Source organism: Pseudomyrmex gracilis, unplaced genomic scaffold (genome assembly GCF_002006095.1).
Source record: "Pseudomyrmex gracilis isolate BER0280 unplaced genomic scaffold, ASM200609v1 scaffold_314, whole genome shotgun sequence".
Taxonomy (NCBI): domain Eukaryota; kingdom Metazoa; phylum Arthropoda; class Insecta; order Hymenoptera; family Formicidae; genus Pseudomyrmex; species Pseudomyrmex gracilis.
Window position 1 is genome coordinate 91,137 of NW_018020898.1, and position 26,943 is coordinate 118,079.

The 26,943-nt window shown below is 35.6% G+C and overlaps 2 protein-coding genes across 3 annotated transcripts in view; one reads left to right on the forward strand and one right to left on the reverse strand.

Moving 5' to 3' along the window:
• Positions 1-778: 778 nt before the first annotated feature.
• Positions 779-26,943, forward strand: part of LOC109860023 (putative oxidoreductase GLYR1 homolog) — a 32,159-nt gene continuing 5,994 nt past the window's right edge. Inside the window, exons 1-7 of the mRNA XM_020438857.1 lie at positions 779-884; positions 1,002-1,038; positions 2,222-2,310; positions 2,399-2,525; positions 2,842-2,946; positions 3,182-3,373; positions 3,811-3,984. Of these exons, the coding sequence (XP_020294446.1) occupies positions 850-884; positions 1,002-1,038; positions 2,222-2,310; positions 2,399-2,525; positions 2,842-2,946; positions 3,182-3,373; positions 3,811-3,984 (759 nt within the window). The 5' untranslated portion in view covers positions 779-849. The remainder of the gene's footprint in view (positions 885-1,001; positions 1,039-2,221; positions 2,311-2,398; positions 2,526-2,841; positions 2,947-3,181; positions 3,374-3,810; positions 3,985-26,943) is intronic.
• LOC109860022 (leucine-rich repeat and immunoglobulin-like domain-containing nogo receptor-interacting protein 2) lies at positions 8,414-14,794 on the reverse strand. 2 transcript variants are annotated; one of them, XM_020438855.1, is made up of 4 exons: positions 13,995-14,794; positions 11,765-13,581; positions 11,207-11,489; positions 8,414-10,814 (listed from the first exon to the last, which is right to left on the reverse strand). In XM_020438855.1, the coding sequence occupies exons 2-4, from the start codon at positions 13,570-13,572 to the stop codon at positions 10,146-10,148; spliced, it is 2,760 nt and encodes a 919-aa protein (XP_020294444.1). In that variant the 5' UTR covers positions 13,573-13,581; positions 13,995-14,794; the 3' UTR covers positions 8,414-10,145. The 2 variants fall into 2 exon arrangements, with proteins under 2 accessions (XP_020294444.1, XP_020294445.1); XM_020438856.1 differs by having other exon boundaries at positions 13,983-14,794.

Below are 26,943 nucleotides of genomic sequence, written 5' to 3' on the forward strand. Positions count from 1 at the left end.
AAAGTAAGCTTCAGACAAAATTTTGCCAAATAAAAAGTTGTCTTAGAATTTAGTCAAGAATATGTATTTTCAAGGATAACGGGTTGTTCTGAATCACCCTGTATCTGCCTACGAGAGATTGTACGGCAATTCTGGGACACCCTGTATAAGAAACTCATACATTGATCAAAAGCCAATCGACCAACGTAATTAAACACAAGACCCGCGACTTGCGATTCGCGTTTTGCGTTTTTATATAGAACGATCTTTAGATCGCTTCTTGCAAATCCATTCAGATTCTCCGACAGATTCTGCTTTCATTTTTGCAAATTCTTCTCGAACGGTGTTAGAGAAACTCGGAAATATTAATTTAACTGTTTAATTTAATTCAATCGCATTTTTCGACGATAATTTGCGTCAACTCTTCGTTCGAACAATCGCAATCTCAACTAACATCTGTCTCGGAACGTCGGAATTTTGATTGGCCGTGGGTGACGATACGTTGAAAACGAGGCTTGAGGACGGGAACGCAGCCACCGGATACCACGTTTGTCAACGGAAGCGAGACGTTTGCAATTTGAAAAGTTTTCTTCTCGTTTTTTGTCTAAAATAACAATACAAACGCGATCTCTCAATTGCGCACGGTGCGCGCGTTGTTGTTGATAATTTGTAACGCCGCAAATCTCGAAAATATCGTCGAGACGCGAAACAATCTCTCGCTTGACTAGCTTCGCTGGAACCTAGGACGAGGACGGGCGCGGGGAGAGGCGATTGGCACACGTCGCGTCGCGGATAAGTGACGCTACGCTCTCGTCAGTCAGTCGCACGCTGACTGTTGCAGAAGTGGGTTCGTTCAACCTTGATTTCGCGATGTCGGAGGTATTCAAACTGGGTGATCTAGTATGGTGTGTATATTATGATTGAGTGTGTATACATACAAAAAATGTTGTCGCGTCTTATCAAAGTTTGGTGAATTTGTGTGTAAAATTTAATTTCCAACTGGTCTTGTTTCTGGATTTCAGGGCGAAAATGAAGGGATTCTCGCCGTGGCCCGGCCGGGTGAGTAGCGTGCGCCTTTTCTTCTTCTTCTTCCAATCTTTCCCCTTTTTTCGTTCGCGATGAAACGTCGCAAGGCGGGCTCGCGCTCTTCTTTTCACGCGTGCGCGCGCGCGCGCGGAGCAAAGTTAGTTACCCGCGCGTCGTGCGATCCAATTGCGGATTTTAACATCGTCCGCGGCTTGTTCGTTTCCGCGTCGCCGACGTTGTTTGTCGCCGATCAACGTTCCGCGACGCAGCAGCTGTCGACGCCAATGGGCTTTTGCAACCCGCATCGCATCGCGCGCGTTGCCGTCTCCCGCCACACCCGGCCTTCGAATTCAAATTGGCGCGCAAACCAAGAAAATATAACCTAAATTTCTCTCTTGGAAATTCTTTCTCTTTCTCTCTATCTCTATCTCTCTCTCCTCTCTCTCTCTGCGCAATTTATTTTTCATCCGCTCTGAAGCTATTGAAAGCTTCTTGTTGTCGCGATAAATTTGACGAAAACACCGGGGAGACCGATGTCCACACTATCGGCGAAGACTTGAGAATTGATCCCGCGTAATCTGTCTTGTATTTTTTAATTGGTGGAAATGCGCGTGACGTCAAGCCGTCATATTGCGCGAACGGTTCCACTTTATATACGCGGATATGTAATATTTACACAGCTACATTTTTCACATTCGAAACACAATAAATTTAGTATACCTTCTTTTTCGAGGAAGAGAGAGAGAAAAAGAAATAAAACATAAGTTTTTTTTTGTTTTTTAATCTCAAATGTCTGAAATATTGACTCCCGTTTATATATCGGAATGTACACGCCGGGGATCGTAGACAGATTATAGCGAGATATGCTTCGAAATGTGCTCTGTATCTTTTATAAATTTTATATGTTTTTTATACACTTTATGTTTAGCAATGAAAAAGTATACAAAACAAATTTTGTTTTTTTTTTTTGAAGAAAGAGGCATGTTGCAATTGTACAGATAATTTGTGTCCTGTGTTGTAATGAAATTTTGAACAATTTATCTATTTTCTTAATATATTTAAGGATATTGTTATTGGTAATATTGCTTGTTAACTCTAAGTTGCAAAATAATTATTTTAAAAATACAATTTTTTTATTTACCATATCACAAATTAAATTTTATAATAACTATAATAATAATTAACTATTATAATAATTTTATAATGGTATTCAAAGGTGTCAGTTCCTTCAAAGGATTTAAAGAAGCCTGCCAATACAAAAAAGGGACCAGTACAGTGTATTTTCTTCTTCGGCACAAACAATTAGTAAGTTTCTATTTACAGATTATTTATTCTTATTTGTAGACTAATAATAGTTATTTCTCAATAAATTTCTCAATATGTTTTTTTATAGTGCATGGATAGAAGAGTCTCACATTAAACCATACCAAGAATACAAAGATACTCTAGTGAAGTCCAGCAAATCTGGTGCATTTAAAGATGCCGTTGAAGCTATAGAAGATTTTATTGCCAAAGGAGAGGTAAGTTATATTTATGTATTTGTAAAATTAATATATTATATATTTGTAATATCTTTTTTACATGTGTTTTCTCAATAATCAATTATTAATTAATTAAAGTGTGACTCTAACAAGTACATTATACATAAAATATAAACATTTTTTGTTAATAAAAATTTTTTTATTATAACATTTTATCATAGTATACAATTTCTATATATTAATTTTTTTATATTAAAATTAAAAATAAAATATATAAATGTATATCTCTTTATGTATCTTTTTTATTTGTCTATTAATATTAAAAATGATTGAAGTTTTTACATATATTTATTAGGTGTTTGATGACGGGTTGGATCCGGATTCTTTGTTTGACAAACTTAAAGAAGAAACTATAGCTGCTGAAAAAAAGCCTGTTGTGAAAGCATCTAAACCACGCAAGGTTAAGAATCAATATTGTATGTATGTGTGTGTGTGTGTGTGTAATTTATATTTTGTGTATATATATAAATTATGTACGTGTACATATTTTATATATTACATATATGCGTGCGTGTGTGTATTTTTGTATTTCTACAAAGACTAAAAGTAAAAATTTGTAATTAAAATTTTTAATGTTTGTAGAAATAATAATTTAAATTGTATCTCTAATTTCACATTGAAAAAAATTATTACAGGAAACACCAAAACCACCTAAACGGATAAACGACAACAACACAAGTGAACGACGACCTGCTAAAAAGCAGCGTAGAGAATCAAATGCTAGTAATAGCAACAGACTCGGCAGTATCAGTCCTACAGTAAATCATTCTTCTCCAACTAGAAAAACAGGCTCGCTTTTGAATAGACCAGCAAATATAGCCAGACCTGTAAGTATCAATGATTTATTTTTTTTTTCAATATGCACAAGACTATTGCTATTATATGTTATGAGAGGTACAAAATATACATCGCACATGGAGATCGTTGTACATATGTAGCTTGGTTAGGTCTTTACCGTCCGATGTCACAGACTGATGATCGCAGGCATACGCGCGGAAAACATCCTGTACACTCTAATGTTCTATGCCAGTGCCGTAGTTAGCCGTCAGACGATTCTTTTACCACCTGTTGGTTTCGTGGTCCTATTTTCAAACAGAACATTTTCTTTTGAACATTTGAACATTAAAAAAACAGTAAATTTAAATAAACGGCAAAATATTCAAAATTTTCAGTACTACTATATTTGACATTTCTCGTTTTTGACCATTTCCAGATCAATGAGCTTTTCGTAACATTCCTATAACTCGTTAATTTTTTGCCTCAGGTTACGCCGCCGCTTGATGTTGAAACTATGTCGCAAACTCTGAAAGACAAAAATATTCTTCCATCTAATCTCAAATTTGGTTTTCTTGGACTCGGCATCATGGGTAGTGGCATTGTGAAAAATTTGATCAATAGTGGTCACAGCGTAATCGTGTGGAATCGGACACAGGAAAAGGTATGTACCAATACAATTTTTTTTTTATCGCAAATGGAAATTTACGTATGAAAACGTTTTGCGTCATATCGGGGTGTGCTATCATCTTGTGAGGAAAAAGAAGATAGGATTTATTTTATATATTCTATTATTAAATTATTTGTTGTTGAAAATGATAAAGAAAAAGCTTTTAAACCAATTAATTCTTATATTTATTATATCGTATTTTAATTAATTAATTAAAACTCAATACAATAAACTTAACACAATAAACAAATTAGATTGCTCGTAATATATATGCGCGTTTATTTTTTATTAGTTACATAGAAAATTTATATAATTTATTTTATTCTGATTTATATTCACGTGGTGTTTCTTTACTACATATTTTTATTTATCTCGTCATTGTTAACATTGTTATGCTAATCTCGATATTTTAAAGCAATTTATGATAGATTATATTTGAGAGAAATAGATATATATACTATAGATTATATTTGAATTAGAGTATACTATAGATTATATTTGAATTAGAGTATACTATAGGAAAGAAGAAAGGGTTATAATATGAAAAGTAATTGAGTACTGCAATAAACAATGAGATTTATTAACTTAATAACTATAATGGGAATTGAGCAGTTTTGCTGATGTCATTATCTCAGTTGAGAGAAATAAAAATTATTTTCGCAAAAGCGAACTAGAGTTGCTCTTGTTACACAAATAGATTTAGGTCCTTTATATAATAAAAATCACAACTTTTTAAAACAACTTAGTTGCGTTTGACAGTTTGTTGCAACATTTTCCGAAAAAACATTGCTCAAATAGTAGAATAAATTATAGATTTGATATATAGATAGGTGCTGCTGTTTTTTTAAAGAAAAATTAGGTATCTTTTATATTGACAAATTAGGTATCTCTTTTTTTTTTTTATATATCTCTTAACAACTTGGAATAAAAAATACGAAACTGTCGATGGAAAACTTGACAATTTCGAAAAGTGACTGTTAGCAAACCATTTAAAACTATTTTAAACAATATTCGTCTTCTTTCACACGAAGAGAACATATATGATAAACTGCTCGAATATGTTTTAAAAGTTAGTCTCTACAATTTTGAAAATAAGAAAGCGCGTTAGAGTGTGAAAAAAGATTTAGCATTTCAGACTTTTGTTCTTTGGTACATAGTTTTCGAGTCTGTGACGTAAGCAATCTCCCTACTTGTGTATACTGGTAAATATTTACTGCTCGTTGCTAGTCTTAACAAATTCAATAATTACAAAATAATTGTGGAATACAAATTTACTCACTGCACATTTTTGTCTTAAATAAGCATACTTCTTGTATGCGCAATTGAAATAATTCGAAGAAAATAGTAAGCAAAATTGATATATAAACAAACATCTCGGAGGAATTATTATTTTCATAGTCACATTTTTATATAGGAAGATTTTATTATAATCCTCAATTTACAACTAATTTTTACTAAAATGACATCCAATAATATATTGGATTTTACTCTCGCGAATTCCATTCTTGATCGTTCTGTTACAATGTGTTCTTTCAAAGTTTACAAATCACAGTTGAACTCTCTTGATAGCAGACTTGGGACCATTGTTGACTCTGTAATACAGAAGAATTCGATTTTCCGCAAACAATTTTTATTGTTTAATATGGCTAATTTAAAGAAGCGGTTCACGAGTCAAAAATGATCCTAATTCCGTTTGTTGGAAGATTAAGAAAAATGCTAGATAAAATATTGAGATTATACAGGGTGTTTTAGACTAACGGTTAATACTGTTAGAACATTCCCTGTGTGTTAAGAAAATAAAGTTTCTTTCTCTCACTGTTACATTCTACTGGACTAACGTTTCTATGTACATTACATACATAAACAATATGGTTTATTTTTGTTTACAATACAATAATATTCTAAAAAAAAAAAACTGGCATTCACGAAGTTCTTATGCATCAACAGATAGAATAGAAATTTTATACTTTATTTTTGTACGCACTCTATACATACGTATGTGAATATCACACGTAATATATATATACACATATATATATTGACAATGATGTAATTATTTTTTAGTTTATCAACGAATTTTTATTAATAAAATTGCATTTTATCTGCAAAACTAAAAAATACAAAAATTAAAGTATCTCGTAAATATTTAATTAACCAACAACTTCTATTATTTTTACTACTTATTAAAATTTTACATTCTTAATTTCTAAGACTTCTAAATTGTCGTTTATTAGACTTAATAATAATGATAATAACAACGACAACAATAATAATAGTGTGATATTAATTACGTCACATTATGCGCTTTCTAAAAAAAAAAAAATTTTTCAGAAAGCAACTTTGTGCATGTTAGATTATTTCGATTATTTTACGAGTACCATTTTTACCACATTAATTTATACGCGCTGCACGAGCATTGCCTCCTGATTAAGGCTTAGCAGTTTAAAACGATGTCATATAAAAAATATACACATTGGAAGCATATATAAGTACGAGTTTTCTATCTATGAGAAGAGGAACAGAGAAAGATTTTCGCGCTTAAGATTCGATGTGCTGTGCCGTAGTTTAGCTTTCAATTAACTTGAAATTGATTTCCATGCATAGTAGATCTCAAGTTTCTCATTTTTTTGCTTACTCTTCAAAAAGGCGTTCAGTTTTGTTCTTCAGTTTTGCAATAAGCGATACTCATTTAACTGCAAGCTAGAAATACGCAGGTGAATGCACCAGTCGTATATTACTTTCTTCTATTTTGACCGTCCTATTTTCTCTTTAGTACTAATATTCGAGTAATAATCTATAAAAAATGACGTAACACAAAAAAAACTTGCAAAGCGAGAAATAAATTTCCCCAAAAAAAACTTGAATAAAGGCTGTCAAATTTTAAACGTTTACGACTAAATACATTTGCACCATTATCTGAAATATATTCATTAAACATTGTCATGTTCCGTTAAAATGTAATTTAATAAAAACTTTTTATTTTGCGCTAAGGTACTTTTGTACAAAATGATGCTTCAGGATATAGCCAAATCATATTCTTATCGTGCAAAGTATTTTTACGTTCGGGTAGTCAAAAGTAGTTTACGTAATATTTTATATTTATTTTATTGTGATAGAATTTATAAAAAAAAACATACGGTAATAATTATGTGTTCGTATTATAATTGCAATGTTTATTTGCGTGTTCAAGATGTACTTAATTTTGACTTATGTTTTTAATTAGTTAAATCAAAATATAAAATATCAGATATATTTTTTTCACAAATTTGTATTTATAAAAATGCCCATAAAAAAAGAGAAATGAGTTGTTTTCCATTTATAATTTACATTCCAGCAGAAGCAAATATTTTAATCGATCATAAATAAATGTTCTTTAGTAAATTGAAAATTTCTTGTTGATTTTCACACACACACACACACACAAAGAATTTAATGAAGTAAAGTAAATATCTTTCGAAAAATTAATGTTTTGTTTTATATAACGAGTAGCGTTACTTGTATTATCTCTGTATTAAAAAACAAACTTTATTCCTCGGTTAAGCCTTTATTCAACTTTTCATTGAGATAATATTGGCTTCGGCTTTAGGTTCGAGCTTGTTGACTTAATAATTTGTTTTTTTTTTTCGGAGTTAGATTATCTAAGTTTTTTTCACTATAAAGTGTATATATATATATACACTTATATATATATATATACACACATATATATATATATATATATATATATATATATACATATATATATATATATAGTGAAAAAAAGGGGGCGAGTGATATATATATATATCACTCTCCCCCGTAACAATACTTGCGATGTCGAGACCAACTACTGCGGTTTCCGCCATGGATTCGTCTTTCTCTCCGTTTACCAGAGGAGGTATGATAAAATTTTATCTCTCTTGCAACGCGCTACTGACGCAATCCAAAAATAACGGCAATGGTCTCTTGGTCTCGCGGACGTTTTTCTTTTCGCATATTATAGTATCGTAGTGATTTAGTTGCTTCCACGATCGACAGTATATCACTTACGTGAATGATCAGTTGTAAACATACTATTTTTTTGTTATTATATCTCTTCCGTCAATAATACGCGTTCTTCGAAATTCAATTGCTTTGACGATTGACGCATTCTCATAATAAGAGCGATGTTTTGAACAAAGATTTGCTAAATCACCGATTTCTTTTCGTTCATTGATTTGATCAACTTTGCGTTGTGTCGGATTTTATTCAAAAAAATAAAAATACGAACAAAGTAATAAAGTTCCGAAGATTATCAAACAATTTGAGAAAATAAATTTAACAAAACTTTTTTTTTTTTTCAAAACAAGTGTTTAAAGTATCTTAAAAGAGAACTTGTTTACTGTAAAAAAGAATCTTTAACTTTTGTTCCATATCACCTTGCAGACAATATTTGTTATCGTTGTTTTTTTGCTTTTAATTGAGCGGTTTTTGTAATTTGATCGCTGTTGAGTCAGCAAACAGAATCAATTGCCATTGGATATTAAATCATATTGGACAAAGGTATGTCTACTTTTATTTTTGATTCGAAGTTCTATAAATCTTCAATTATCTTATATTTTTAAATAACGTTTATTAAAAATATTTTGTCTTGCTGAGTAGAGCTCGCGTGATTATGGATTTATAAGTCAATTTATAATAACAATAACTATCCGAAAAGCGGATAGACTTTGCTTTGTTGGTAATTGTTGTAGTTAGCGTTTCTTTTTTTCTGTTTAGAATAATATAATATGCTATAAAAATATCACGAACTACACGTTCAGTTCTCCATTCAGTTTTCCGAGATAGAATTTGTTGTTTGGATGGGAATTAATTACGTAGATAATGGTTGCAGATGATTACGTCAGGATTTATTCAACAAAGAAATGCATTTTTGCAAAACCTGTATAAGATCAATTATTTATCGCACATAAAAATTTACATACAATCTTTCTCTCTCTTCTAAACGCCACTTTTTTTTATTTCAAATACCCCAACAGCCAATATATTGCGATATTTTTCGCGTATTTTTATTTTTCTTTTTTTTTCACTCAAGTGACTGGTGGATATGTTGCTGCGGTGATTAAAAAAAAAAAAATTAAGTACGTACGTTTGTTACTTTCTGTGGTATACGGTTTTTTTCTTTCTTTTCTCTTTTCGATAAGTATGTACTTCTATCTCGAGCAATTTTTTCTGTAATGTACTACGCTAAACAAGCTTTAAAATAAACAAACAAAAAAAAAAAAAATATATATATATATATATATAAGAGAATGCGTGCGAAAGAAACGTGTTGTTCTTCGCTGCTTTTCAACTACTCACGAGGAAATCAAGGTGAAGAAGATGAAAGAGCAATTAAAACGATGGCGGACGAGCCGATTTTGCCGCCTCAGTCTTTCGCAATAGAGGGTGTGATCCTTCGACTTTCTCGCGGGCACTGATACAAAACTTTTATGCACGTTCTATTTACAGAAGAATTTAAGGACAACTTTCTCGCGGAAATCGCAACTCTTCTCAAGATTTTTATGGAATTGACAACTAGGCGAAGTTTTTTTTTATTTTTCCTTCCTTTTTTTTTTGTTTTTTTTTGTTTTTTTTTCATCGCCCTTTTACGAGGAAAGAGAATTTTTACAGCCAGAAGTGGGGGACAGCTGCACAGTTCGCGTCTCTTCTGTTAATCTCCGTCGGTCATTTCAACAAACGGATGATTATTATCAACGAAAAAAAGCACACGTTGCAATGAGATGGACCATGAGAGTTGCATTGTCGACCTCGTCATAAAGTTCTTGGAGGCTGTCCGTACTTGTTTTTTTTTTTTTTTTTTTTGTTTGTTCTCCGAAGTTAGCACACGCACACACTTTCTGCAATCGATGGTCATCGATCCCGACAGAAGAAGAATCTTTCTTGGCACTGATAGCTTCTTCTTTAAAGCAGTTCTTCCCCGTTCATCAATTGAATGATCAAACTCGGAAGAAGGTTTTCGAACATCCTCTCTCAAATTTTCCGCACTCCGCGCTACTATTTTATCACTATCAGGAAACAGGTTTTTTTCTCTCTCTCTCTTTCTCTCTCTTTCTCTCTGTGTGTTTCTGATAACTTAAACAATAAAACAGGAACCCAGTTTTATACGCTGTAACGGCGGTTCAATTTACCGGCAGCTAGAGTTTGGTTTCACGTGGAAGATCAGGGAGACTATTGCTAGGTGCTAGAAGACCCAGAGCCTCAGACATGTTCTTTCGGGATTCTTTAGTCAGAACATTTGCCGTACCACTGACACCTTTGAAGATCGGCTTATTATTTTCGTAATTGTTACAAATGGATGACGTACTACCGTACTCATCGATGCATTGCAGCATCGACGAAGCAGGTAACACTGAGACGACGGGTCCCGGAAGTGGAGGCAGTGGCGGGCCGCTCTCTTCTATATAATTAATATGGATGTTCTCTATCACATTCTGACCATGCGGACTGGTTGACGACAACTCGGTTGGTGTGTAATACTCGCTGTTGACATCTTCGAGACTCGGACCTGGTGTCAAGTCGTCAATCTTTGCCTTAAAATAAGTATCCATACCGTTGAGGTCGTCTTTGCTTGGGTCGAACACCATAGACCCGCTCTTGCCGCACGAACCGCTTCGACAATTGTCGAAGTACAAGTTTGGTAGATTTTCCAGCACCTTTGCCAACGTCTGTTGTTGATACTTGTAACTCTCGCGCAATCGCAACACCTGGTGGGCGCTGAACTTGCGAATTTTATTTCGTTGGAAGACGTAATTCTCGCGCACCCAGTTGAGCTGGCTGGTGGAGTAGTCTCGCACTCGTTTTACCTGCGAAAACATGAAACGAAAAAAAAAAAATTAAATTAAATACGCAGCTAGATACGTATTCGTTGCGCGCACGCAAGTGTTATCTCGCAATTATCTCGTTATCATTGCAAGCAATAGTTAAGTAAGCTACACGTTACGTAATTATTGGGCTTTTGTTACGTCTTATTATACAAGGGAGAATATATAGGTTTTAATACTGAGATATATAAATCAAGACAAAACATTTAGCTTTGTTCGTTCAACATTTTGTTGCTTTGCGCGCAACTTCGCAAATCGTTCCGCAGAGATACGTAGATTAGATAGGAATGCCAAACGCGATAAGAAAAAGTATATAACTGGAGGAGAGTTCGTTTCTCTGCGCGAGAACTCTCTCACAGTATAATATTGTATACCTGATCGTAATACTGATCCCTCAGCGCGGTCAGGTGACTGGTACCGTAATCGCGAATGTCCCGTATGTGACGCATCTGGCCCTCATAGCTGTCGCGAATCCACTCTACTTGCTGCACGCAGTTGTCCTTGATTCTGTGCACTTGCTGCGTGTAATTTTCCCGCAGCCTCTCAAGCTGTTGGCTCTTGTACTGCTCGATGTTGTCGAGCATTTGGTAAATTTGCTTTGCCCGTGGCGTCACTCCCACGCGCCTGCAGCACAAGCACCATTTAATGCATCCGCACCTGCGAAAAAATTTGAAAGTGTTACTGAAAAAGTCATCGCAAAGTGCGATGCGGAAGAAATCAGTCAGGTTGAGTTATCGATCGCGCCTGACCTTCCCTGATAATATAGTTGTGTACGCTCTACTCTTTGAAATTGACAATTACCGTTAACTCGAACTATTAAGAACCCTATTGACTGACTGAAGATTGGACTGTATGTGACACAATCGTTAAAAAGTATATACGAAACTTTATATTATTATTATTATTCTTATTACTTCTCTACCGATACTTACTTTATTAACAAATATTGTAGCAACTGCAATGACAACGTCAGCAAAAGAAACGCCGCGGCACTGATCGCGCCAATAACGATGCTGAAGACCTTGATATTGTGTAAGGTTATCGGATCCATGTGAAGAGTCACGTAGACGGTCTCGTTTGCGATCGGATTGACCGCCGTGCATTTGTACTTGCCCACATCTTTCCGCAGTAACGTCGAGATGTAGAGGGAACCGTTCTCCAGGACGCGTATACGACCGTCGTCGACGATCGGCTCGGTCGACAGCCAGCGGTGTATGTGCGGATGTTCGACAAAAGCATCGGGAAAACCCGGATCCGGCATCCAATGGAGAACCAGACCGCTCGGAGTGACCCAGGTCAAGGATGGCGCAGGATTTCCACTAAATTCGCATTCCAGCAACACCGAGCTCAGAAGAAGATATTGCTGAGTGCTGGTAGCACGGATCAGAATTGGCGGACTGCATTTGAGATAGCGTAAGGTCTTCAGGGTGTCTACGGTACCACCGTTCACTTCGTGGCCGCATTTGAGCCCGCTTTGGAAGGTCGCTTGCAAATGCGCTCTGCTCTCCGCCCATTTAACAAACCAGAACATACGACAGTCGCAGGCCCACGGATTACCTTGCAGTTGCAACTCATTCAGAAGCGGCAGATTCGCCACGTTCGCTGGCAAAAAAACCAGATCGTTGTTCCGCAGGTCGATTCTACGCAGCGACGGTGTTTCGTTGAGCGTCGAATAACCGATCTCTCGCAACGGACTATCTCTGATCTCAAGAGTCTCCAATTCTGCTAAACTCGCTAGATTTCCGTTTCGGAGATTTTCTAGTTTGGTCCCTGATAACAAAAGGATCCTCAGTTTGCTGACAGGCCGCCAGATGTTTTCCGGCAGCGACGAGATCGGCAAACGATTCAAACTGAGCCATCGTAAATTGGCAAGACCTCGAAACGTGCTGTCCGTGAGACGCGTTATCGGATTGCCCTCGAGATCGAGATGCTCTAAGGCCGTGAGATCGTTGAAGAGGCCGCGTGGCAACGTGTCAATCTCATTGTCGGCAAGATCGAGCACCTTCAGTTGCGACAATCCAGAAAATAATCGCGACGGTAATTTCATTAATCTATTATTGGCCAACCAAAGTTCTTGCAATTCGTGATTCGGTCGGAAGCTGTGATCCGGCAACGAGACCAAAAGATTACTACTGAGATCGAGCCGCGTGAGCTCCTTAGCGGGCGCGAAAGCCTGGTAAGGCAGTACGGAGAGCAAGTTCGCCGCTAGACGGATCTCCTGGAGGCGATCCAGGCCGTGGAACAATAGCTGCGGTAGCGCGGACAGCCGATTCCTGGTGAGGTTCAGGTACTTAAGTTGATGCAACGGATGGAAGACGTCCGACGGCAACTCGGCCAACCGGTTATCACCTAAATCGAGGCGCTCGAGCAGCGTGTTGGCACGGAACACGCCGGGATCCACCCTCTTGATGCCGCTTGACGTCCAAACTAGATTTCGCAGTTTCTCGGATGTCTCGAGAGTGGCTACCAGAATTGCAGCCGCCTGAACATTCCTCAACGACACGCTCGCAACATCTCTTGGTAAGCCAAGACCGAGAAAGCTGCGGTCGACGCACACCAAGCTGCTGCCGTTGTTGTCCGCGCATTTGCAACCATCGGGACATTTTGTTCGCGACGTGACCGACGACAATAGTATCTCCGAAGGCGCACCCGCAACCCGCACCGCCGCTACTACCGCAACCAGAAAGACCAACCATTTCGAGTACGGACCACCACCTCCCCTCGCCACCCGCTCCCGCATTCCTAAGACCTGCAATGTGACGATTTGCACGAATACAGCGATCTCCCATGTCCTGACAGTAAAACCTCTTCGCGACAAATTCGTTTGACCGTTATCACCCACGCTTTTTCTTCGCCTCAATCGTATAGATTCTATCGACACAATAGACTATCGATCGAGCAAAAGACATGTTATTTATATACGTCTCGAAAACGGACTCTCTACTTTCTTTCTTTCTTTCTCTCTTTTTCTTTTTCTATAGAGTAACAAGCTTTATATACTTGAACAACTCGATCACATGTTCGCTGTCGTGTTCTCACTGCTCTTAAAAACTTTCTCTCTGTGCACCGAATTTTATTTATTTATTTATTTATTTATTTATTTATTTTTTGTTTTTTGTTTTTTGTTTTACTGCCTATCTATTTACCTACCTACCTACCTACCTACTGAGAATCACAATTGTAATTTCCCTGCAGGCTATCCCGAATATTTTGCTCCGGGAAGACAAAACGGGGGGAGGGAGGAACGGTAGTAACACAAAGAAAGAGAAAATTCGTCGAGGAGGCCCTCTCTAACCGTTCGCAAGGAATCCGACACGTTGTTGTTTCACGACGACAGGTGCGTTGAAGAAGAATTGTCTCCTGGTGCGGCGGTCAACGGCGGCGATGCTGACGGTGACGGCGGATGACGGCGCGTTGATAATGGTATTGGCAGCGTATCGTCGTCCGTCGATCCCGTCGCTGTGTCGCGCCGGTAGCATAATTGTACTCGCTGGTATTGTACAGTATATCGCCGATATATGTTACATGTCGTGGGGGTAGAAACACAACAATCACGCAATAGAGGCGGTACTACTCGCGGTATTAAATTTATATTCGGCACCTAACGCACACAAAATGCACACACGTAGAATATGCAGACGAAAACAATTTTATTTTCAATTTATTCTTCCTCTTATCCTTTCCTCTCTCTCTCTCTCTCTTTCTCTCTCTCCCCTCCTCTCGCTCTTTCTCTCTCTCTCCCTCCGTTTCTTTTATTCCTTTATCGACTGTATAATGACTGTTACTTTTCGTACAGCAACGCCGCGACGTACACCACTTTATCACGCGTGTCACATGACACGCTCGTGCATATCGCGCCTCAGCGAAACCACAGCTGCGTCTATCTGCCGCGCGTCAAAAGCAAAAACCGACTGTTGGACTGATGCTTCGGCCACGACTCCTACCGCGGACTTCTCCTCGTGGCGAGCACCGGTTCGAACGAACCGGCAACATCGCCGACTACCCCAGTCACCAGGCGCCGACGCAGACCTCAGTCTCGACAGCGGCTCGACGACAAGCTGCGTGAAAGAGAGAGAGAGAGAGAAAGGGAAGGGATACGGCTGAAGAGAAAGAGACAAACACAAGAAGTAGAGAAAGAGAAAGAAAGAGAGAGGAATAAAATGTGCTAAAGCGGGTTCTCGTCGAAAGACAGGGAAAGAATAAGCGGGGAGAAAAGAGAGGGTCATGTGGTGGAAGGCAGCTCCTCGGCCTCGGCAACAGTGCCGAATGTCTGGTGAGAGTTCTCGAGAGAGTTTTCAAAGACTCTGCTCAACACACCCGGTGTTGCATCGAATTTAATCAAATGCGCGTGTCATTGGCACGGCAAACAAATCTATCTTTGGCGCTCTTTTCGGGGGACCATTGCAAAAGCGACTTTTGTTTTTGGCCAACAGGGCTCTTCTTCGTCGTCTTCAAGATATCGCGATTAACGTGATTCAAAATAATTTCTCAAGTTCAGGGCCAAATTAGTTGCTAAATGTCAACGTTTAACAAAAAAAGATTGCGGAAATAGAGCTGAGAAGCAACCATGTTTTTTAGCGTTGAGTCAATTCCGCTCTTTTAACATTTGTTAAATTATTCAAAAAAAAAAACGTTACTTCGATATAAATGCACACTTATTACTTTGCTACTTTATTACCCGGTAAAAAATTTTCCATGTATAAAATTGTATGGACATATTTGGTATATAAATTTGCATAATTAGATATAATAAGTTTAATTTGTGTATAAATATATATGATTATATATCAAAAATTTTTTAAAAATATAGTAAAAATATAGTTTTATATACTTTTTTTGTATTTAACATGATACTAATAGTTATTGTGTAATTTGATATGGAATATCTCTGAAGCCATTCTCTTAAAAAAAAAGAGAAATTCTCCGTGTATAAAATTGTATGGACATATTCGGCATATAAATTTGCATAATTAGATATAATTATTATAAAGACTTAACGCTCGTGAAATTGTCAACAGGAATCAAATAAGGCCGATACGAGCCATTCGCAGGATGTTTGTGCGGAAACTATGCGTGTACATATATATACATATATATATATATATATACATGTAACAATTCAAAAAATACTTGTAAAAATTTACAAGTAGAATTTGTTACATGTATATATATATGTATATATATGTACACGCATAGTTTCCGCACAAACATCCTGCGAACGGCTCGTATCGGCCTTATTTGATTCCTGTTGATAATTATTATAAGTTGTGTATAAGTATATATGAAAAATTTTTTACCGGGTACTTACTATTTTAATTGCAAGAATTTAGAAAATCTGAAATTTTCGAAATCAAATCGGATCACTTGTTGTAGGATCGCGTGAATAAATTTTCTACAAATAGAAACTTGTGAATCACACAAATAGACCATTAAGAACTTTATTTAGAACCAGATTTTTGGAAACTGGAAATAAGACATTTTCTTCGCAAAAAAAAAATAGATGCCTCTTGGGTGCTATATCGGAACAAAGAATCATAAAACATAAATAAAAACCTTAGAAGAAACTAATATAATGAAAAACATCTGAAAGAATATGTGGAATTTAAGAAAGATTTCTCATTTTTCGTAGGATTATATAAGTAGTACATATGGAAGCTGCACACATTTTCCGCTTGAACACATTTGTGCGAATCAATTTGTTTATCGAAGTGCAGACAACACGAGTTGTTATCACCGTCACGTTCTACAATACAGAGATAAGCGCGAAAAAAATAAAGAAAAGTTCTCCAACTGCCGTTGTGTCAATAAACGAGAGGTGACTTCGAAGCTTGCGACTGAATGAGGCCTTAAATTTCTCACTATATATAGTGGAACCGATCGTGCAGCAAAAGAATTTCACGAGAGTGTCGGATAGAGAACGCTCCCACGCTTGCCGCGTTTGATCATATCTATTTTGCCACGGTGCCGCGATGTCTAGTTATCATGTGCGCCTTTCTAATGCGCTATTGTTTCCTCAATAAGTCAGTCATGCGCTTCACATAACAGCAAAACAGTTAGAGAAAATTTGATTTTCCACCTATTCAATTCGGCAAATTAGTATTATAAAAACAATATTGATATATATATTAACTATCAAAAATCTTACATAAATATGAAGATAAATTTTATATAGAAATAACATACACATATTTTTTTCAACAAAAAAGAAAATTAACAATTAAAACTGAGAAAAAAGAAAATTGTAAAAATATTATGTATATATAAAAATACGTTAATTACAAATAATGCTAATTAATACTAAGTATTAAAAATAAAATTCCCTTTTTTTGCAAATATATTTTTTTTTTACGAATCTGACGTTGTTAGAAATATAAACAATGTGCAACTTGAATACATTAATTAGTGTCTCGATATGTTTTGTTTATGCATGTAAATAAAAAAATGTAGAAATAAAGAAGTAAATATTTGTTCTAATCGCGGTACAAAGTGCGAAGTTTTATCGTGCTAATTTGCGTTATTGAATACTATATGGACGTTGAAACATGCGTCAGATCAACGACTTGTCGGAAGTACTCGCGGACGGTTGATATAAATAAAAAATGCGCGGTTTTGCTTTCTCTTTAACATCTTGCTGCTTTTTGAAGACACGAATTTTGCACTTGTGCGCTTTGTTTTTTTTTTTTTTTTTATATTGTTTATTGTTTGTATGTATTATATATATTATTTAAAAAATTTGTAAATTGTAATACAGAAGTAGTATCACGCGCGGTTTTCTTTGTAACGTTTATCGCAATTCTGTTCGGGTCTCGCCCGAATACAAAGAACTATTACATTGTGTGACGGGGAACAATATACACGACGAGACGGAAGAGGGTTGTTCCTTAGGTCTTCCATCTAAACTGCAATATCGATTCGTGACCTAACTTTGTTCTTTTTCACCGGCGGCACACGAACGATTTAGAGTTGAATCGGAAGCGTCTAAGCTTAGCCTTGAAGTAGCTCGCAATCGGCTTTTCGGAGAATCTCAGCGTCTCGAGATGATTTGCAAAAATCGAATCAATTAGATCGATTTTGGAACCGAGTCTTTGTATATGTAAAATTATATGTAAAATTCACATATTTAAATATTTTTGCCAAAATATATTTAAAACTTCTTTCAATGTATTTATTCAGATTTGTAGTAAACAAATCTGCCTTTTAAGGTATTACCCTCGATTGTTTTCTAATTTTCAGTTTTAAACTTTAAACTTTTACACAATGTTTAAAAACTTTGATCTATGAACCCCTGAATTTTTTCAGATTTTTTTACCGTACAGTTTTTTGAGAAAATCGAAAACGAATTGCGCACGATTTAACATGGAAGTGATAGGGAGAATGAGGAAATCACGTGCATTTACCTTAAATATCTAGAGTTCGAATTTTCAGATTTGGCTAAAAATATTACCACAGCTTCTTGAAACTATAAAGAAAATATGTGTGAAAAATCAGACGCCTGTACAGTTTTTCAGTAATAATTAAAATAACACCGAAAACGAGCGATTTTATGATTAGTATGAGAAAGAGCGACGTTGCCATTTCCTCAATTGGAGTGAGATAGAACTATCTCCGCTCCTCCGCGTCCGCAGGGACGTGAGGGTAATACCTTAAATTTCTGCTATGTGATGAAACGCAACGGAGTCTTTGCGAAGATGCACGTTTGTACAGTTAAGATGACGCTATTTCTCGGTTTTTTGCGACAATATTAAGAAATTTCGCAACGCGCAAAGCGTATTTGCAAATGATCCGTTTATGTGTAGAGTAATATACACGTACATACGTGCGTAGCTCGTTTTGAAACTACAGCAATTTTGTTAATTAAGCCCGACGCGATTAGCGCGCGCGAGGAACGCAATTTCGCGGCCGAATCAATGAGAACGAATGTTGTCGCGTTCTTGTTTACGGTCAACTTATTAAACCTTGCTTATTGCGCGAATCAAATCATTTGTCAATAAACTTCGAAGCCACTGTGAAATTCTGCGGTTCATCTTTTGTACGCCTCGTGAATAAAGTAGCGACGCAATAAGACTCGCCTAGACTTCTATCAACATCTTGCCGAGCGCGATGTGACTTGTATTATTTAAAAAAACTTGTTTAATATCACATTATTTAAAAAAAACTTTAATGTCACCGTTGTGCTTGTAACCAGCCAAATGTGCCAAGTCAACGTCATTACAAACTACAAGTGATACGACTTCTGTTCTTGAATTGTTTGTAGAACGTCACTGATGAAGATCAAAAAATTTGATCGAAACGTTTGATAAATATTAATATATTAGGTCTACCGGAAAGTTCTGTCCGTTTTTGGAATAAAACAAAATACAATTATTTTTCTTACCGTTAATAAACTTGATTAAATAGTATAATTGCCATTATTATTAATGATTTCTTGCCAGCGTGAGGGCAATTTGTATATCCCATTTTTGAAAAATTAAGAAAAATTCGTATTTTGTTTTATTCCAAAAACGGACAGAACTTTCCGGGGTAGACCTAATACAACAAAGAACATTACACTTACATCCTGTATAAGACTCGTGCCTGCCTTTTCTTTGAATTTCCAATTTTCGACGAGTTATATCAATATTAAAAAAAACTTAGAATTTTTTCGCAATATTTTCAAAATTAGTTAAGGGGATAGATGGGATCTCTCATATATGTGATGCAAATCCAGCATCCTATATGAATTTTAAGAATTGATATTCAATTCAAAAACTCGCGTGTAAAAATTTACACGCGACAAATATATATATATGCATATATATATATAATATATACGCAGTTTCCGCACAACATCCTGCGATCGGCTCGGATGACCGTATTATTTCTTAGTTTAGTAACTTATCGAGCTTCAATAAGATTTAATTGTTAAAAAAAACTTGTTTGCAAAGCATATTAATATAATCGATAATTTATACGTAATTAATATAAATTTGTATATGCAATATGCTGAGATAATAATAATATAATATAATACGTCGACCATACCGAAAATAATTTAAATGCATTTGAGAAGGACCTGATACAAGGTCGAAAGCGTTAATGCTACTAAGTTTCAATAAACTGATTTAAATATTCACACATCAACTACAGTGTTTTGCTTCAATAGCCAGAATACATTTGTTTATTAAAAATTCTTGAAGCTACATTCACTTATCTTTACATAATAATACGTCGAGATCTTTCGAAATTTTGAAAAGACAAGGAAGTTGCCATATATTAAAATTCTAATCTGAGAACTGTATAAGAACATTCTGTTTGTCGGTGCAGAAATGTAATATAAAAAGGATTTAAAGATTGGTAGCCATAATATTAACTACGATTTGCAGCTGTGCAAGTCAACTTCAGAGAATTGCGTTTTACTCTCGTTACCTAATAATAAGTTTTGGTCCGAATTGGCCAAGTTTTGTAGGTTAGGTTAGGTTAGGTTACGAGGAGATCACTCGAAACCTCGATTCCTCTCGTCCGGTCTTATCGTATACGTCGTCATTTGACATCGGTCATGGTCGAAAGGAAAAGAGTAGACTTTTGTTTGTTTGTTTTTCGTTTTTTTTTCTCACTCTACTCTTACTATGTGCGCGCAAAACGCGCACGGTTTTTCTCACGGTTGTATAGGGTAAAAAACCCAATTACTGTCACCCTAAACTATTTTATTTAAAATATTAAATAAATCCTAAAAAGTTATGCATGAAAAAAATCTAACATAGAATTTTGAGTGCAATTAATATAACAAAAAATCCAGCACTCAACATTCTTGTCTCATTTCTTTCATTTTAGGGATGACAGTAATAGCTCTCGCATCGTTATTTTTTAAGTATTAAATTTATAAATAAAAATAGAGATTTTGAGAAGCGGTATTATTTTGTTTCTTATATTAAAGACATTGAATAATAACCAGATAAGAAGAAAAACACATGTTTTTGATAAATAAATAGTAAAAACAATTCGCTAACGCCAGAGTTTATTATTCAAGTGACAGTAATTGGGTCTTTTACTCTACAGCGATTAATAACGACTGATTATTTTGCAAAACGATGCAAACTTTTTTTTATTTTTAAACTGATTTTGTAGAAGATCTTACTTAGAATTATTCATAAAACTAATTTGTACTTGTTGGCATTTTAATGCGTAAAATTAAAAATATTATCTCGAACAATTTTTTTTCTAGCAATAAAACAATCACTTAAAGTCATGAAAAAGTATATTTATTAAAGTTATAATCTTTATTAGAGATATTTATTATTATAATAAATTATTTATTGAATATATTTTATAAATTTATTTATTATAACTTAAATGTATTAGACTGAAAATATGCATTAATCATGTATTATATATATTTTATATATATATATATTATATATATTATATATATTAACACATTTAGTTATATCATAGTTCTTGATTTTTATATAATTGGTGTTGTCGCTAAGTTTTTCCAAATAATAAAAAAATACGTGATGCAAATGGATGAAAAAATATTTGCTTGCGAGAGAGGTCGCGTAGCCTCTTTTGGCAACACTGTATTGATTGAGGATTCGAAGCACGTTCTCTCTGTCTTTCTCTCTCGAAGAATAAGTGCGAGGTAAATTTCGTAACACATATTATGTAACTACGTCTAAGAATGGAAACTCATCGAACGGAAAACTTCAATGTAACCAAAAAGAAGAAAGAGAGAGAAAGAGAGAGAGAGAGAGAGAGAGAGAGAGAGAGAGAGAATCGATTTTCAAAACATTTAATAAAAATCTCATTACTCATGCTACGATAAATTTTCTTTCCGGCGGAAGAAGAAGATTGTAATCTAGTTGAGAACGGAGACATTTCTTCTACACTACTTCAAAACGCTAGGACTTGATTCGCGGTTGTTATATTTGAGATTTTCCATTTTCAAGTGCCGCTTGTCACGATGGGGATGAAGTCGCGCGCGCAGAAAGACGAAGATGAATAGAAATAACACATATCAAAGTTGTGAAAAGTATGTCACAAATGTTTTCGCCCGACGAAATGATCCGAAAACAGAGCGTTGTTGGTTTCTCTCTCAACAAGACAAATGATCAACTATTACTCAGTAATCACATTTGTCGATTGGATATCTATGTTTGAAAAGCTCTCAGGTGTGAGACGAAACAAACGACGTTCGAAACGTATTCCACTTGTTCCACATCCTTTCGTTTATATACATAGGTACATGTACAGAGATAAGCTGTGCGTTACATTCGGACGCGAATCGCTAACTCTCGCTCGCGAAAAAAATTAAGTGTTACGTAAACGCGTTCATCGTCCTGTCAAAAATGCGACGACGACGACGACGACGACGGTTTCTCTCTTTGAACATTTGTCCGCATCGAAGCGGAACAACGCTCGCGCGTAGCGAAGAGAAAGAAAACAGAGAAGGCCCCAGTCTCTCCGGCTTGCTTTTACGAGCTGCGGGGGCAATAGCAAGTCGCCACAGTACGTCGAGTAGGCCGTGCGTATCGCGTTTCTAGCTGCGTAAGTGCAACGAGAGACGTTACCGATTCTCCTCGGGGCGTGAAGAGGGAGCGAGAAAGAAAGACGGCGACGCACGGGGAGGGGGGAAGGGGGGCGGGGGGGGGGGGGGCGGCCAAGCCCCAAGCCTGTGCGCCGGAACGGCGGAGCGAGGCGAAGTCGGCAACGGAGTCTCGGAACGGAGTCGAGCTCTCGATCAGCTGGGAACCAAGCGACGTTGCCGTTGTCGCAAACCCCGGCCATCGTATCGGGCGAGAGCGAGATTCGTTGTGGATCAATAGTCGGCCGCTCCGGCAACGTCGCAACTACGACCGTCGTCTCTTTATTTAAACGTGCCGGTTGGTTTTGCCGTCCGCGTTCGCTGTGCTCTCTCGACTCCTCTCTCTCTCTTTCTCGTTCGCACTTTGTTCTCCTCCTTTTCGGAGACTTCTGTATCTCCTTGTACTTTCTTCGTGACCCCCCCCCTCGTCGATTTTTCTTTTCAACCAGTCACGTGTCACTTTTTCCCTTACTTTTTTGACATTTTATCACGCAGTTGGGTCAGAAATCATTCCTATTCTTGTTCTGTGTTTCTTTTCTACACGGACTTGCTCATTTTTTTTTTTTTTTTTTTCGATTAAATTATTATACACAAAATTTGATTATTTAGAAATATCCGTTATCCACACAAATATACCGTTCAATACACGATTCGCGATATTAATCGAGTTTTTTTTATGTATGCAAAACAGTTTAAGAACGTGTTCAATTACTTTAACGCGAGCTAAAAATTATTTTACTTCTGAGATAAATAAATTATATATTCGACTTCTTGAAATATATCTGATCTCTCGGCGAGTGCGAAGGTGCTGGAAATCATATTACTGCGCCCCACTGTACTTTATAAATATGTCGCTATGAGAAACAGGGCTGTAGACATCGCCCGCGGCTATTGCACCCGGATGTTGACGTAGTTTGTCGTCGTGTCATATTAGTTTTTTCCAAGTTGATTTAAATTGCAAAGTTTGTTATTGATACGTCAAAACGGTAAAACACATAAGTGTCTAGAGAATTTATATGTATTCTCTGAGAGAAAAAATATGATAATCTAATGCATATTGTTTACATAGATTACACGTTATATATATTTAACGTGTATTAACAACGTATAATCTATATAGACAATATGTTGTTTTAAATATCTCATTTTTTCAATTAAACACATACACGCTCTCTCTTTCTCTTTCTCTCGTTTCTCTTTCTCTCGTTTCTCTTTAACCCTCTATGGGCCCATGTAACTTTCAAGTCACAAGCTAATATATCCACATTTTACCAAATAGTTTTAGTTTTTTTTTCACAAGATGATGTATACGTCTTAATTATATAATGCCTCTGAAATAACCAATAACAATATTGATGACGGTTGGCAGCACCGTCAACCTGAAATGTCAAAATAAATAAATAAATAAATATCTTGCTTAAGTTATATTTAAGAAAAAAATTCGGCCCATGGAGGGTTAATTTGCTTAAAAATCGAGAATGAAAAGGATACAGAAGCAGGTATTTCGATATCGAATCTCAATGACAAACTGACACATTTATGATTGCTCGCTCAAGAGCCAGCTGTTTGTTTAACTTTTCATTGGTTGGCGATGAAGTAATGTCATAAGAAAGAATTTTTGTCCGCGAAAGTGTGAAAACATATCATGAAAGCTTCTTGAACTGTGTGTATATTTTCATTCTACTGTTATCGATTGCTTCCTTCTTGTCAACAACGACTTAGACAAAGTTGTCTTTCCTCAAAAATCGACTTCTACATGCCGTTCTACATGTCGTCTCGACATATGTGATCTGATTCATCACGATAAAAAAAAAAAAGAGATACATCTCGCGTTTTATTAGTTTATCTATAATATCTCTTATTACGAGGAATATCGACCTCGTTATTTGATTATATTTATTTAAATCTTTTGATTACGATATTTATCTATCCTCAAAGCGATGGATCAATTTAAATAAGAAGATTATCAGAATTTTGGCTAAACTTCATTTTCTTTTTTCTTGCAAACGTTCATTTGTATAAATTTTATATTTTTATATTTTTTGTAATTTCTTTGTGTTCCGTCCAGTGAGGCTGATGATGATCTAAAAAATAAAGATCGAAACGTTCCACTGATCTCCGTTTGGGGGGATTCAATTTGAATTTACTTAAGCCACCTCAATCTTGGTCATAGCCGGAAGGTCTATTTTCACTATTTCGTATAATATCTCTCGCTGGAAAAATTGTCGAAATTATTGAACAACAAAATAAATTGCGACGATGTAATTTATTAATGTCTTCCGAGAAACCGAATTGCGTCTGACTCACGTTTCGCTCACGTTTGCGTTCACGCTTGTAGATGTGTGTTACGTGCATCACTAAAATTTCTCCTTCAATCAACGTATAAAAATTAAAATGATTTCTGAAAAAATTTAGAAATCATTCCTGGAGAAAACTACTGAAATTTTTATAAGTTTATTTTAATATAAATCTCGTGACTATTTAGTATAATATACTGTGTGTATAATTTGTATATTATAAATTTCTCTTTTTTTCTCTCTGTTCTCTGATCTTCTAGTAGCTTTATCGCTTTTCTTGTTCTACACGATGAAGATAATTTTGTTCTGATCTTTTGTGAGACTTGCAAACGATTTGCTAATTATCTTAGTATTTAACATAATGTCGCAGTTGCCTACTTTGTTTGCATCGTACATTTTAGCTATATTCTGCTTATCAGAACCTGATATCAAATCAGTCGCACAAGAGCGCTGCTTTAACGTCTCCGATATCCGTGTGGTATCAAAAATAATCAAAAATGGTGAGACTTGTATTGAAAATACATAAAAATTACTCGCTAACTGCTACTTTCACACATAATTTAGAATATTTTTAATTAAATAATATTACCGCAGGCGATTACGCACTTGTATGTACGTGTTTATACAGTTGTTTCGCCGTCAAAGCAAATGCTGTTTTATAAAACACCGGACGAAACACAATTTGATTATTAATAAATCAATATTTATAGAGATATGAATGCAACTTTGATAGAGTCGCTCGCGAAGCAAATAGCTGTCACGCAAAAATTATTTGTCCCGCACACCATCTTTTTTTTGTCAAATTTAATGTTTAAAAATAAATTTAATCTGCTTTTGTTTACTTATGAAAATTACATCAATTGATACGTACACGAGATAAACAATTTTAAGAACATTAATATATTTCTGTAATTTAGATTTGTCCACAATGTTAAACTTAATCTATTAAAAACAATTTTTTTAATTTTAACGTGTGTAAATAAGCTCCAAGTATTTAATTACAATTTTTTAATAACAATTTTTTTAACATATAGTTTTAGTCTATTTTTAAATATTAATTTAAAAAGACTAAATATTATTTTTAAATATTAATCACAATATGTATAGTTCAACAGTGCTGCGTTAGTTTTGTAATATTTCCGTGGGTGTTTCCCGCTTTTATCAGAGATATATCTTTCCTTGCGATACGATAGTGAGCAAAATATTTTCGAAATGTTTCCTGACCCGTAAGAGAAAGAATTGTGTATTCTCAGCGGATTAAAGACTATATTTTTTTTTTTAGTATTCCTGCAAGATAAAAACTCAATTATGAAAAACACTCTCGGGTTTGAAATTTCATTGGCGAGCGCACTCTGTGCCAAAAGATACATACGAATATATCTTATCAGAAATTAAACAGAGCGATAAGCGTACAATAAATCGAGATGCAGCAAAATACACTTACATACTTTGCAATAGCGCTTCGCTAAATGTCGGAATGTTTTTTTCAAATTTAATCACATGTATATTGCTTTATCTCGATAAAAATTAATACATAATCAGAATATATTCGAACCTTTTTGTTGCATTTTTTATAAAGAAGACCTTTGACCACGCACTAGAAATCCGATGTTGTTGATCAGAGCGCAAATCTCATCGGTCAATGCTTGACAAAGAGTTTACACATTGCTTGCAATTGCAAAGATGTTGCAAGTGCGTAATGGGCGCGACGCGAGAATGCGGCGATTGATATTGTCCGCTCGTCGATCATTAAAGCCGACCGATGCTAAATTGTCGGTCTCAATGTTAAATGTGCAGACGTCCACTCACGTGCGTCCACCACCCACGTATATAGACATATGTATATTTTTACGTTGCTGAATAATAAAGTTTGAATTTTTATACAAAAGCAAAGCGCGTAAGACACGGTTGAAAAAAAAAAATCCGTTTTTAAAGAAGAACGACGATAACTACTTTATCGAAAAGAAAACAAAGACAAAAATTTTTTACAGATAAGTTTCTATCTTCAGAAAACTTTCTCTCTCAATAACGTAACAATAATGTCAAACTATTCTCCCGTAAGAGAGTTTTTTCAATATCACCGCGCTCCAATTCGTGACATCGGCGATGATTAAAGGAAGGAACAAATTACATTTGTTGTGAAAATGCGTCATATTGAACGTCGCTAAACTCAATGTCGAGGTATGACAGGATTATTATTGAGCTATAAACAGTTTATAAAGAAAAAGAACTACGACGTGTGTCTCACAACGTC